Below are 15075 nucleotides of genomic sequence, written 5' to 3'. Positions count from 1 at the left end.
CCCCTAAAATAAATACAATTTTCCTTTTTTCCCCCCTCCAACAAATATAGCTTTCTTTTGGTGGTATTTGATCACCTCTACAGTTTTTATTTTTTGCAATATATACAAAAAAGACCAATGTTTTGTACGTTAATGCATTTTCTACAAGAAGGTAAAAAGCCTTCTGTGTTCAGCTCCCCTAATTACAGGGCTTGACAAATTTGCTTGGAATCTTAAAAGTTAGGAGCCAGGAACATGCCCGTCCCGCCGAGCTTGCGTGCAAATGCATACGTGAGTAGAGCACACATATGAAAGTGGTGTTCAAACCACACACGTGAGGTATCGCCACAATTGGTAGAGCGAGAGCAATAATTCTAGCCCTAGACCTCCTCTGTAACTCAAAACATGCAACCTGTAGAATTTTTTAAACATTGCCTATGGCGATTTTTAAAGGGTAAAAGTTTGTTGCCATTCCACGAGCGGACGCAATTTTGAAGCGTAACATGTTGGGTATCAATTTACTCGGCGTAACATTATCTTTCATAATATAAAAAAAATTGGGCCAACGTTACTGTTGTCTTATTTTTTTAATTTAATAAAGTGCGCTTGTAAGACCGCTGCGCAAGTATTACAATAACCACCATTTTATTCTATAGGGTGTTAGAAAATAAATATATAATGACAAATTGAGTACAGCATTGCGCAATTGTCATTTAGCCACTTCCCACCCGTCATATCGCCGCTTGCGTAAGAGCAACAATTCTAGCACTAGACCTCCTCTGTAACTCTAAACTGGTAACCTGTAAAAATACTTTAAAGCGTCGCCTATGGAGATTTTTATGTACCGAAGTTTGGCGACATTCCATGAGTGTTCACAATTTTAAAGCGTGACATGTTGGGTATCTATTTACTCAGCGTAACATTATCTTTCATAGTAAAAAATACAAAAAAATTGGGCTAACTTTACTGTTTTTGTTATTTTTTAATTAACCACTTCCAGACCTGCGCACGACGATGTACGTCCTGTTTTTAAAGATGGATATATCGGTAACGGCAGCAGCTGCTGTCACAACCGAGGTATCCATTTTTAGTGTGCGCGGTCTGGAATCCGATAATGGCGGTCTCCGCGGCGGATTCACCGCGAGATCGCCGTTATCGGTGGCGGGAGAGGGGCTCCCGCCGCTCTCCTGCGCCCTCCGCCGCTTACCGGAGCCGTCGGTAGCGGCGGAGGCGATCGGATGCTGTCGGCTGGTGAGCGGGGACGAGACTGAAGGAAAAATCTCCTTCGCCCGTCCCCATAGCTCGGCTGGGCGGAAGTGACGTCAAAACGTCAGTCCCGCCCAGCCTCTTAAAGAGACAAATTTTTTTTTTGGTCATTTGAAAAAATGACTTTTTTTTTTTTTTTTGCATTTAAGCCCAAATATGAGGTCTTTTTGACCCCAGATCTCATATTTAAGAGGACCTGTCGTGCTTTTTTCTATTACAAGGGATGTTTACATTCCTTGTAATAGGAATAAAAGTGATCAAATTTTTTATTTATTTTTTTCAGTGTAAAAAATAATAAAATAAATAAGAAAACAAAAAATTTTTTTTTTTAAAGCGCCCCGTCCCGGCGAGTTCGCGCGCAGAAGCAAACGCATACGCGAGTAGCGCCTGCATATGAAAACGGTGTTCAAATCACACAAGTGAGGTATCGCTGCGATCGTTAGAGCGAGAGCAATAATTCTAGCCCTAGAGCTCCTCTGTAGCTCAAAAAATGCAATCTCTAGAATTTTTTAAACATCGCCTATCGAGATTTTTTAGGGTAAAAGTTTGATGCCATGCCACGAGCGGGCGCAATTTTTAAGCGTGACATGTTGGGCATCATTTTACTCGGCGTAACATTATCTTTCAAAATATATAAAAAAATTGGGCCAAATTTATTGTTGTCTTATTTTTTAATTCAAAAAAGTGATTTTTTTCCAAAAAAAGTGCGCTTGTAAGACCGCTGCGCAAATACGGTGTGACAAAAAGTATTGGAATGACCACTATTTTATTCTCTAGGGTGTTAGAGAAAAAAAAAATATATAATGTTTGGGGGTTTTAAGTAATTTTCTAGCAGAAAAAACGGTTTTAGTCTTGCAAACACCGAATCTGAAAAACACCTAAGGTCTGGAAGTGGTTAATGAAACCACCCCCCCAAAAAAAGGCGTTTGAAATATTATTGCGTAAATACCGTGCGAGATAAAAAGTTACAACGGCCGCCATTTTATTCCCTAGGGCAGTGATGGTGAACCTTGGCACTCCAGATGTTTTGGAACTACATTTCCCATGATGCTCATGTACTCTGCAGTGTAGTTGAGCATCATGGGAAATGTAGTTCAAAAACATCTGGAGTGCCAAGGTTCGCCATCACTGCCCTAGGGTGTGGAAGTGGTTAAAGGAACGCAGTGCTGCATTGCAAAAAAAATGGCCTGATCGTGAAGGGGGTAAATCTTTCAGAGGTCAAGTAGTTACGAAGAGGCACCCTCTCTATTAGCCCCATTTAATGTCACCCGTGAAAAAAAAAAAAAAATGCAAATGTTAAGGCAGTCACCAGAACAGGAATAGAGGGGAAATCTTCCAGTGGGCACACTAGTTCTGGTGACATACAGGGGTTTCCTCACTTCCTGTTTTGGCTATGGGTCAGGAAATAAAGAGAAATCACTCCTATGGGACACAGATGACTGTGGGGAAAAAAACAGTTGGGGTAGTTTATAACCCTCCAAAATGGACAGTTCTGCTTTACTGTAATGTGCTGCCTCATTAGATCACATCTATTCCTCATGTACAAGGGTGCATGAAGCCGCACAGCATAAACTGCAGGCGTATATGAGAGACTTTGGGGTTGATTTACTAAGCCCGGGAGCGTGCAAAATCTGGTGCAGCTCTGCATAGCAACCAATCCGCTTCCAGGTTTTACTGTCAAAGCTTAAAGGGGTTGTAAGGCTTTGTTTTTTTCACCTTAATGCATCCTATGTATTAAGGTAAAAAAACACCTTGAAGTCACCACCCGAGCCACCATTTTACTTACCCGAGCCCCGAATCTCCTGGGCGCGATCCTGCCTAGCTTCCGCCCAGCTTGAGGCGGCTCTTCATTGGATGATCGATAGCAGCGCAGCCATTGGCTCCCGCTGCTGTCCATCAAATCAATGACGCAGTGCGCCGGGCCGAGTGATACACTCGCCGGCTATGGCCGCCGACTGTATCACACGGGAGAGCGCCCGCAAGGTAACCCCCTCGGGAGAGAGCTTCCCAGAGGGGTTTAGCTATTGCAGGGAGAAGCTGAAATGGGACCCCAGAAGAGGAGGATCGGGGGCCACTCTGTGCAAAGCAAACTGCACAGTGGAGGCAAGTATGAGATTTTTTTTTTTTTTCTTGAAACCCCCTGAACCTTTACAAATCACTTTAATGGGACAAGCTGAAGTTAGAAGCTGATTGGCTACCATGCACAGCTGCACCAGGTTTTGCACTCTCCAGTTTTAGTAACTCAACCCCATAGCTAAAGGGCTAGATTCATAGAGAGTTACGCCGTCGTAACTCTGAATCTACGCCGTCGTAACTCTGAATCTACGCCGTCGTAACTCTGAATCTACGCCGTCGTAACTCTGAATCTACGCCGTCGTAACTCTGAATCTACGCCGTCGTAACTCTGAATCTACGCCGTCGTAACTCTGAATCTACGCCGTCGTAACTCTGAATCTACGCCGTCTTTAATTTAAGCATATTCTGGAAACCAGATACGCTTAAATTAAGCTAAGATACGAGCGGCGCAAGTCTCCTACGCTGTCGTATCTTAGGGTGCATATTTACGCTGGCCGCTAGGTGGCGCTTCCGTCGATTTCAGCGTAGAATATGCAAATGAGCTGGATACGCCGATTCAGAAACGTACGTGCGCCCGGCGGATTTTTTTACGTCGTTTGCGTAAGGCTTTTTCCAGCGTAACGTTACTCCTGCTTCTATGAGGCGTACGCAATGTTAAGTATGGACGTCGTTCCCGCGTCGAATTTTGAATATTTTACGTCGTTTGCGTAAGTCGTTCGCGAATAGGGCTTTGCGGAAATTACGTCCACATCGAAAGCATTGACGATTTGCGGCGGAATTTCGAGCATGCGCCGTTCGTTAAAGACGTCATTTATGTGGGGTCATGTTTTATTTGCATAAAACACGCCCACCTCTTCTCAATTTGAATTTGGCGCGCTTGCGCCGGCTGATTTACGCTACGCCGCCGCAACTTACAGAGCAAGTGCTTTGTGAATACTGCACTTGCCCGTCTACGTTGCGGAGGCGTAGCGTAAATAGGATACGCTACGCCCGCACAAAATTACGTTCCCCTACCTGAATCTAGCCCAAAGTGTACAGCCGCCCATAGTAATGAATGGCTGTATTCAGGTACAAGGCCGTACTTGTGTAAACTCACACAGAGGTGGGAATACCTGAATGCGGCTTGTGTGCATGCCGAGTTCACACAAGTATGGCATGTAACCATCTCCCACGTGTAGAAATATGCCCGCAGTTTATGTTGCACGCTCTCATCCGGCCCTAAAGCTGCTAATCTGCTTTCAAGGTCGTAGCTGACTTTTTCCATTCTTCACAGCTGCACCATATCCCAATAATGTTGGGAGTCTTAAATCGTACACACACACGATCGGATTTTCCGCAGACAAAAGCGTCAGCCTTTTGTCAGAAGGGCGTTGGCCAGGAACTTGTCTTGCATACAAACGGCACACAATTGTCGGCCAACAAACACAAATGTAGCGACGTACTACGTAGTTTTTCAGCTCTTGAGCGCCACCCTTTTGGCACCTTCTGCTAATGTCGTGTTTGGTGACTTGTGTACACACGATTGAAAAATCTGACAACGCGTGGTCTGCGGAAAAATTTTAACGCATGCTATCAACATTAGTCTGTGGAAAATCCGACAACAATTGTCCGGTGGAGAGTACAAACGGTCGAATTTTCAGCCAACAGGCTTTCAACACAATTCTTGTCGGAAAATACGATGGTGTGTACGAGGCCTTAGGCTCCATTCACAACCACGGCATTTTTAGTGCAGTTTGCAGATTTTCACGACAGAACGTTTTCCATAGGGAACCATGTTAAATGGACTGTAGTGCACAATGCAGTTATTTTTTACATATACCTAGTGCACACCGTTCAGACGGGAAACACATTAACCTTTCAATGTATTGTTCGTTTGGCAGAAATGTTCCTTACAGCTCACGAACATCCCAACGATTATCGTTTTTGTGCCCATTAACTGGCCGAAAAACAATCAAAGGGTCCTTTCACACGTTTTTTCATACGTCCGTTTACGGACAGCAATGCTTTCCAATAGGATAGCGTACGTTAGCGGATGAGCATCCGTCTCCGTTTTTTTTAAAGGGTTTTCTTCCGATTTTTCCTCCGTCAAAAAAACAGAACGGACGAAAAACGGATGTTAGCGGACGATCCGTTTAACATCTGATAACATCCGTTTTTCATCAAAATATGTAATAAAAATAAAGTTCTAACAAAAAAAAAAAAAACGGATTGAAAAACGGATGACAACTGATGAAAAACGGATGACAACTGATGAAAAACGGATGACAACTGATGAAAAACGGATGAAAAAACAGATCAACTGATGATAAAAAACGGTCCGCACGTGTGAAAGGAGCCTAACTGTCTAAATGACCAAATCTCAGACGATTTTTTGTATAGTGTGTGGCCAGCATTAGTGTGTCCCATGGGGTGCTTTCTAACTGTGTGGGGGATGGACTCACTGGATGACTGCAGAGAATCCATCTTCCTGCTTATCAGAAACACAAGATCACTCTGTTCATCCCCGACAGGACAGCGATCTGCCTTGTTTACATCGGCAGATCGGCGTTCTGTCTCTGGGGAGCGATCGTGGGTGGCCGGCGAACATCGTGTCCGCCTGATTGGCTCCCCCCTCTGGCCAATCGCTGCAAACGCATCTCTGCTGGCGATTGCATAAAATGACATACAGGTACGTCGTTACACGCAATAGAGCCAACCTGCCGCAGTATATGTACTGCAGCCGGTCAGCAAGTGGTTAAAATACCGCAAGGCGGTATCACAAAAAATGACCTGGTTATGAAGGGGGGGAGTAAATCTTCCGGAGCTGAACTGGTTAAAGCGGAGGTTCACCCTAAAAACAAGTATTTACCATTCAATCCAGCATACTGCCGACATGTACAGTATGCTGTTTTTTTTTGTTTTTCGGTTTACATACCGTAGTATAGGTATTTCTTCCCCCGGCTTCCGGGTAGCGAATCCCGCGGGAGTGGGCGTTCCTATTCGAGACTAAGTGATTGACGTATGACAAAAGCTTGCCCCCCGGCGCAAAAGGTGCGTCACCAGTTTCCGAAAAAAGCCGAACGTCGGTGGGCAGGCGCCGTATAGCGCCGACTCGCAGTTCGGCTTCTTTCAGGAAACTGGTGACGCGCCTTGTGTGCCGGGGGGGCAAGCTTTTGTCAATCGAGACTAAGTGATTGACGTATGACAAAAGCTTGCCCCCCGGCGTAAAAGACGCGTCACCAGTTTCCGAAAAAAGCCGAACGTTGGTGCGCAGGCGCCGTATAGCGCCGACTCGCAGTTCGGCTTCTTTCGGAAACTGGTGACGCGCCTTGTGCGCCGGGGGGCAAGCTTTTGTCATACGTCAATCGCTTAGTCTCGAATAGGAACGCCCACTCCCGCGGGATTCATTACCCGGAAGCCGGGGGAAGAAATACCTATACTACGGTATGTAAACCGAAAAACAAAACAGCATACTGTACATGTCGGCAGTATGCTGGATTGAATGGTAAATACTTGTTTTTAGGGTGAACCTCCACTTTAATGACCGCCAGTGAGGTGTATAAAGAACGTTCAATCATAAGAACATCGGTTTCCCCCTATTCTCTTAGCAGTCTGGTTAATTGTCACAAAACAAAAAGTACACGCAGTTTCGACTGACGAATAGCCATGTGATTTTTTTATTTTATATATATATATATATATATATATACACACACACACACACACATATTTTATCAATATTGTTATTATTATTATTATTTGTCTTCCATGGATGCCATCAATGCATAAAGTTTAACTCCAGGTACAAAAAAATATTTAACACTGCAAGGGTTAACTGCTGCTTTTGGCTCGGGAATGATAAGGCGATATTCTTGCATTGTTCCTCGCACACGCCCGCTTCCTCCTTTCCAGATGGCTCCCTCCCCCCCGCCCTTCCGTTTGCTGCCTCACTATTCGCCGCTCTCTGATGTCATCCTGTACAGTGCAGGATGCGGAGAGGCTTGTCCACATTCTGGAACAGTGGAGAAGAGCGCCATCTGCTGGAGGAGTGCGGAATAACAGCAGTAGTTCACATTATTCCTCATGCCCTGGGCAAACCTTGCAGTTAACGCTTCAACAGCAATTAAACAATCCTAAGATGCGTTGGCTGCATTATTCTTCCTTTTTCAGGCCTTGTTTTACCTTTTTTTTTTTTTTTTATATTTCACCCGGTAATCTTGCCAGTAACACACTTTCTCTTCTACGGTTTTTAATTAATGGATGGAAATGTGTTCCCTACCCAACCTGGATGTCAGACACCTAGGTCTCCATAGCTCCCAACTGTCCCTGATTTGGAGCAATGTCTCTCTGTCCCTCTTTCCTCCTCATTTGTCCCTCATTTTGGTCTGATCTATATAGTTGTATATAAAATGCACTTTTTATCTTTCAAAAAATCAGTTAAGGATATCATAGAACTCTATGACTAAGCACAGGAAAGCTGCAGGTACACTGCATTGCCCCCGGGGTGTGGGGAAACCGCAGCACATCAGTGTGAAAGCAGCCCTATACCATTATGCCCCGTGTATTGCTTCACTCTGACCTAAAGATCTACTTGATGTTGCTGGCGCCACTCTGCCAGCCTGGATAAAAGGTGGAGTGCTGTTGGTATCACTCCTTATGGGACAGGAGCCGATGACTTGTCCTGAATGTTCCACTATGGGGGAAGTTCCTTCACTGACTGCGCAGACACAAACTTCCCGACGGAAATCTCCGAACCTCGCCCGGCATCCAGGCTCATTCTTTAACATCCCCGTGGATTGGAGGATGTTAAAAAAAAGAGCCAGGAGGCCGAGCGAGCGAAGCGAGCCGTCCAAGCGCAGCGAGGACGTGAGGCCGACTGGCCACTTTCCTCTAAGTCCACGTCGCCCTGGATGCCAGCCGCCGTTCGGGGATTTCCGTCGGCAAGTTTGCACCTGCACAGTGCTTGAAGGAACTTTCCCGATAGCTGGAACCATCTCTGCGCATCAGTTCGCGCATGCCCTGGAACTTCCATGATACATGGAACCAGCACGGCAGATCACCGGCACTACAGAGGAGACATTGGCTTATGTGTCTCCCACGCCCTACTACAGCGCCAACTTTACATGTAGTCCCTCTGCATTGCACTCTGATGTTCTGAAGTCAGACCGCGATCTACCAGCCACCTGTCTGGGATGTACTGGTAGATTGCCGATTCCCCCCCCCCCCCCCCCAGCCACCTGTCTGGGATGTACTGGTAGATTGCTGACCCCCCATCCTTGAGAATAAAATGGCAGTCATTGCAATATTTTATGTCACACTATCTGCTCAGCAGTCTTTCAAAATGTATTTTAATGAATTAAAAACATTTTTTTTTTCTTTCTATAATATGGAAGATGTTACGCCGAGTAAATAGATGCCAAACATGTCGCACTTTAAAATTTGCTTGTGGAATGGCAACAAACTACGGTACTTAACCACTTCAATACCGGAAATTTTCAAATGGACTCCCCCCCCCTCAGTTTAGGCCGATATACATTCTTCTACATATTTTTGTTAAAAAATAAATACATTTTTTTTGCAATAAGCGTATATATTTTTTTACTAGTAATGGAATGGTGGTGATCTGCAATTTTTTATCATGACTGCGACATTATGGCGGACACTTGACACATTTTTTAGACCATTCACATTTATACAGCGATCAGTGCTATAAAAAAATGCACTGATCACTGTGTAAATGTAACTGGCAGGGAAGGGGTTAACACTAGGGGGCGATCAAGGGGTTAATTATGTTTCCTAGGGAGTGATTCTAACTAAGGGGCTGGGATACACAAGGGGAGGTGACCGATCTGTGTCTCTATGTACAAAGAACACACCATCAGTCTCCTCTCACCTGACAGGACGTGGATCTGTGCGTTTACAGACACACACAGTCCTGCTGTGTTCATGGGCAATCACGGGTGCCCGCCCCGCACGCCCCCTAGACGGCTGGGAAGCCCAGGACGTCATATGATGCCCACCCAGGATGGGAGATCCCTCCTGCGGACGTCATATGCCTATACGCTGGTAATGAAGTGGTTAAAAATCTCCATAGGGGACACTTAATTTTTTTTTACAGGTTACCCGTTTAGAGATACAGAGGAGGTCTAGTGCTGTGGGCGCAACTTGAATATGCGTTTGCTTCTGCACACAAGTTCAGAGGGACAGCATTGACATTTAAAAAAATAAATAAAAAATATTATTGAGTGGCCCGGACTTGAACCTGATTGAACATCTCTGGAGAGATCTGAAAATGGCTGTGCACCATAGATGTGTGCAGCCTGTTGCATTAGGATGTGCACATGAAAGCTCAGAAACACTAGCGATCTCTCACTGTGTTCATTCAGAAAGGGGAAGGGGCCGGTAAATGACATTACCCCTTCCCCCAATCATCCTGAAATATCATCTATGTGTGCCCACTGCAGTAGCCAATGGGAGAGGAGGGAAGCCAGCCATGCTGTGGGAGGGGGACACCGGGCAGCAGGGGGAATCTGCACTGCAGGGAGTGATTAGGGTGTGCCTGGGCACACCCTGTGCGCACGCCTATGCTGTGTACCAACGCTCCCCATCCAACCTGATGGAGCTGGAGAGGTCCTGCAAAGAAGAATGGGAGAAACTGCCCAAAAATAGGCGTGCCGAGCTTGTAGCCTCATACTCAGACGTTGAGTGAATACTTTATGAACATGGGATGGTTTTCGTTTTTTATTTTTAATAAATTATCAAACATTTCAAACAAACTTCTTTCACAATGTCATCATGGGGCGTTTGGAGAATTTTTAGGAAAATAATAAATTGAATCCATTTTGGAATAAAGCTGGAACATAACAAAATGTGGAAAAAGTGAAGCGCTGTGAATACTTTCCGGATGCTCTGTATGCAACAGATTTGTTTATTCTCAACGAGGGTTCCTCCAGAGGTTACTAGGAGTTCCTCAAGTTGTGGCCAATTCACCTCCCATTTTCTGCCTGCTCAGGCCAAACGGCCTTGGCAAAGCCAATAGTACGACACCAATTATTTTTTATAGCGGTTATGGACAGCATGGGCTCCAGGTTTGGCTCTCAAGCTTTTACTGAGGTTGCGCCGATATAAAAACACTGGCCCGGATTCAGAGAGCAATTGCGCCTGCGTAACCATAGTTACGCAGCGCAATTGCTTGCTTGCCCCGGCGTTACGAATGCTCCTGATTCAGGAACATCGTAACTGCAGCCTAAAATCTGCGTGGCATAAGGCTCTTATGCCACGCAGATTTTAGGCTGCATTCTTGCGATGCCCGCTAGGGGGCGCTCCCATTGTGCTCAGTGTATAGTATGCAAATTGCATACTAACACCAATTCACAATGTTGCGCGAGCCCTGCGTACGCAAGTTACGTCGTTTCCGTACGGCGTGTTTAGCGTAAGGCTGCCCCTTCTAATAGTAGGGGCAGCCAATGCTAAAGTATACACGCCGTTCCCGCGTCGCGAAATTTGAATTTCACGTCGTTTGCGTAAGTCATTCGTGAATGGCGCTGGACGCCATTCACGTTCACTTTGAAGCAAATGACGTCCTTGCGACGTCATTTGCCGCAATGCACGTCGGGAAAGTTTCCCGACGGCGCATGCGCTTTATGATCGGTGCAGGAACGCGCCTAATTTAAATGATTCCCGCCCCCTGCGGGATCATTTAAATTGCGCGCGCTTACTCCGGGCAATTTTGCCGGCGCGCCCTCGCAATTTACGGAGCTACTGCTCCGTGAATCGAGGGCAGCGGCACAAATTTGAGGGGGCGCAGGGCAAAATCGTTGCCCTGTGCCTCCGTAATTTATGCGCAAATCTTACTGAATCTGGGCCACTGCTTCTATTTGTGGTATTGAGAGACTGAGAAGCGTTAAAGCGGAGGTTCACCCTAAATATTAACTTTGTCTCATTCATAGCAGCAGCATACATAGATGTGCAATCCATCGTTTTTTTTTTTTTTTTTTTAGTTCAATGTTTACCCTTCTAATCGTCCTTTCCATGTGTCTTCCGGGTTTCATTCCCCGCGGGAGTGGGCACATCTTTAAATTTCCCCGACGCCGCGGTGTGTGCTGGGAGTTCACTGTCATATCCCCAGGAGACGATCTGTACCACTAATGTTCCAAATCTCGTGCTCTCAACGTGTCTCGTGACTCAACAAGCGGGGCGCGAGATACTGCAGTGAATGCATCACCGCTACCCGGAAGTCTGTGCTTGTGGGCTTCACAATGCCCACAAGGAAGATGGAAAAGTCCAGGATCGGTTTTTATAAGTTCTTCTTTTGAACGAAAAAAAGATGGGAGAAGGTGCTAAGCGGCTACCAAGTGAGTGCCAAGGGCCAGATTCACGAAGAATTGCGGAGGCGTAACGTATCGTAGATACGTTACACCGCCGCAAGTTTTCATCGCAAGTACCTGATTCACCAAGCACTTGCGATGAAAACCTACGCCGGTGGCCTCCGGCGCAAGGCCGGCCAATTTAAATGGGCGTGTGCCATTTAAATTAGGCACGCTCCTGCGCCGGACCTACCGCGCATGCTCCGTTCCGTAATTCCCGTCGTGCTTTGCGCGCTGTGACGTCATTTTTTCGAACGGCGACGCGTGTAGCGTAATTCTGTATTCCCGGACGGCTTACGCAAACAACGTTATTTTTTAAATTTCGACGCGGGAACGACGGCCATACTTTATACAGCACATGCGTGTGCTGTGTAAAGTTAAGGCACCCAAAACAACGCCTAACTTTGCGACGGGAAACTAGACTAGCGGCGACGCAGCGAACGCGAAAATCCATCGGGAATCGCCGTAACTCCTAATTTGCATACCCAACGCTGGTTTACGACGCAAACTCCCCCCAGCGGCGGCCGCGGTATTGCATCCTAAGATCTGACAGTGTAAAACAATTACACCTGTCAGATCTTCTGGCTATCTATGCGTAACTGATTCTATGAATCAGTCGCATAGATAGAAACAGGGATACGACGGCGTATCAGGAGATACGCCGTTGTATCTCTTTTGTGAATCTGGCCCTAAGTTTGTATCTGTAAGCACATTAAATGTACCCAAATACAAAAAAACGAGGAACCGCGGAACCTCCGCTTTAATTGAAGAACCCAAAGATAAATAATAAACGAACTAACGGCGATTTCTCCGCAAGAGAGACGAGGCCCATTACCTTCGCTAAGATTTTCCTGCGCACAACTTACTTCCTGTTCCATAATTGAACCCAGCTATGTGTCACTACTGAGCCGCCATCAGCCTACAAAGGCGGCTGCTATAGACACAACATTCCCTGTGCACACTAGTGAACGTCATATATAGTAAGAGTGTAAAGTTACCGTCTGTCCTGCCGATCCCTGCGTTGTGGGCTGGACTGTCCTCGCAGGGGGGATGAGGTGATGTCCCTCTTTCTCTCCTTAGGAGGTGAAGGGGGTCCCTTGGTAATCTAAGAAGGTAAGAGAAGGATTATTCGGGGGGTCATGTCACACAATGGGGCATCCAGAATTCCATGCCCCCACTCACCCACCTGCGTTCCCTTCCTTACCCTGAGTCTCATCTCCCTGCTGTGTCTCTCCAGCTCCCTGCGGAGCCCCTCCGCGCTCAGCTCCTGCACATCCAGCACTGAATGCTTCCAGTCGATTTGCTCCACGCTGTGGGGGTCATGCGACACAAAGGGGCCAATCTTCACCTTGCGCAGCGTGTGCCAACATCGAGTGTACGCCTCCTGAAAATCCATCAACAGATCACTGAGAGTCCGATAGTGGAGCGGCTTGTACATCAGGTCCTCCCGGCGGCTGATCCCCACAGCACCAAAATACCCGTTGCAGTATAAGCCAAGAACAATGTGGCGGAAACAGCCGCCCGAGAACTGAGTCTTGAAGCTGATGGGGAAACGTTCCAGGGTGGAAATACTGTTGGTCAGATAGCTGTGGAGGGAGGTCAGGAAAGCAATGAAAGGTAGACACCTACCACATCTGTGCTGCGCACCCCCATTCCGTATCATAGAGAATACATTACAGGTCACACAGGGATCTGTCACTCCATGTCATGGAGAACACACACATCACACAGAGCACCATCACCTCATGTTATGCAGTTCCACAGCTCTTACTGTGAAGAAACCTTTCAGGATTTGTAGATTAAGGGCTGGATTCACGTAGAATGGCGTATCTTTGTGCGGGCGTAACGTATCCTATTTACGTTACGCCTCCGCAACTTTTACAGGCAAGTGCCGTATTCTCAAACGAAAGTTGCGGCGGCGAAGCGTAAATAGGCCGGCGTAAGCCTGCCTAATTCAAATGTGGGCGTGTGTTATGTTAATTTTATGTGACCCCCACGTAAATTACGCTTTTAACGAACGGCGCATGCGCCGTCCGTGAAAGCATCCCAGTGCGCATGCTCCAAATTAACCCGCAAGAAGCCAATGCTTTCGACGTGAACGTAAATGACGCCCAGCCCTATTCGCGAACGACTTGCGCACACGACGTAAAATTTTCAAAATTCAACACGGGAACGACGTCCATACTTAACATTGGTACGCCTCATATAGCAGGGGTAACTTTACGCCGGGAAAAGCCTAACGTAAACGGCATATCTGTACTGCGTCGGCCAGGCGTTCGTTCGTGAATTCGCGTATCTAGCTGATTTACATATTTCTATGCGTAAATCAGCGTACACGCCCCTAGCGGCCAGCGTAAATATGCAGTTAAGATCTGGCGGTGTAAGAGACTTATGCCAGTCGGATCTAATACTAATCTATGCGTAACTGATTCTGAGAATCAGGCGCATAGATACGACGGCTCAGACTCAGAGATACGACGGCGTATCTGGAGATACGCCGGCGTATCTCCTTTAAGAATCTGGGCCTAAATCTCTTTTCCTCTAGACGTAAAGAGTGCCCCCTTGTCTGATGACCATAAAGTGAATAACTCAACACCAAGTTCACTATATGGACCCCTTATATATTTGTACATGTTGATCATATCCCCCCTAATTCTCCTCTTCTCAAGAGTGAATAAATTCAGTTCCTCTAATCTCTCCTCATGCCTCTTATCAGTTTGGTTGCCCTTCTCTGCACTTTCTCCAGTTCCCCGATATCCTTTTTGAGAACTGGGGCCCAAAACTGAACTGCATATTCCAGATGAGGTCTTACTAATGATTTGTACAGGGGCAAAATTATATCTCTGTCTCTGGAGTCCATACCTCTCTTATACAAGAAAGGACTTTGCTCGCTTTGGAAACCGCAGCTTGGCATTGCATGTTATTATTGAGCTTATGATCAACTAAAACCCCCAGATCCTTCTCCACTACAGATCCCCCCAGTTGTACTCCCCCTAGTATGTATGATGCATATTCTTAGCCCCCAAGTGCATAACTTTACATTTGTCAACATTAAACCTCGTTTGCCACTCAGTCGCCCAATTAGACAGAGCATGGAGGTCGGCTTGTAAATTGGAGACATCCTGTAAGGACGTTATTCCACGGCATAGCTTGGTGTCATCTGCAAAGACAGAAATGTTACTTTAATCCCAGACCCAATATCATTTATAAAGATATTAAAAAATAAGGGTCCCAGCACTGATCCTTGGGGTACGCCACTGATAACACTGAACCTTGGGGTACACCACTGATAACACTGATCCTTGGGGTACACCACTGATAACACTGATCCTTGGGGTACACCACTGATAACACTGAACCTTGGGGTACACCACTGATAACACTGAACCTTGGGGTACGCCACTGATAA

General features: G+C 46.3%; 1 protein-coding gene across 1 annotated transcript in view; it reads right to left on the bottom strand.

Annotated features, from left to right (window-relative positions):
• The window catches only part of VASH1 (vasohibin 1), a 28752-nt gene that overhangs the window by 1998 nt on the left and 11679 nt on the right, over nt 1-15075 (bottom strand). The window contains exons 5-6 of the mRNA XM_040332915.1: nt 12871-13252; nt 12665-12771 (exon numbers count right to left, since the gene is read on the bottom strand). Coding sequence (XP_040188849.1) covers nt 12665-12771; nt 12871-13252 — 489 coding nt within the window. The remainder of the gene's footprint in view (nt 1-12664; nt 12772-12870; nt 13253-15075) is intronic.

This window comes from Rana temporaria, chromosome 13 (genome assembly GCF_905171775.1).
Source record: "Rana temporaria chromosome 13, aRanTem1.1, whole genome shotgun sequence".
Lineage (NCBI taxonomy): Eukaryota > Metazoa > Chordata > Amphibia > Anura > Ranidae > Rana > Rana temporaria.
This window is presented reverse-complemented; position numbering and strand designations above follow the sequence as displayed.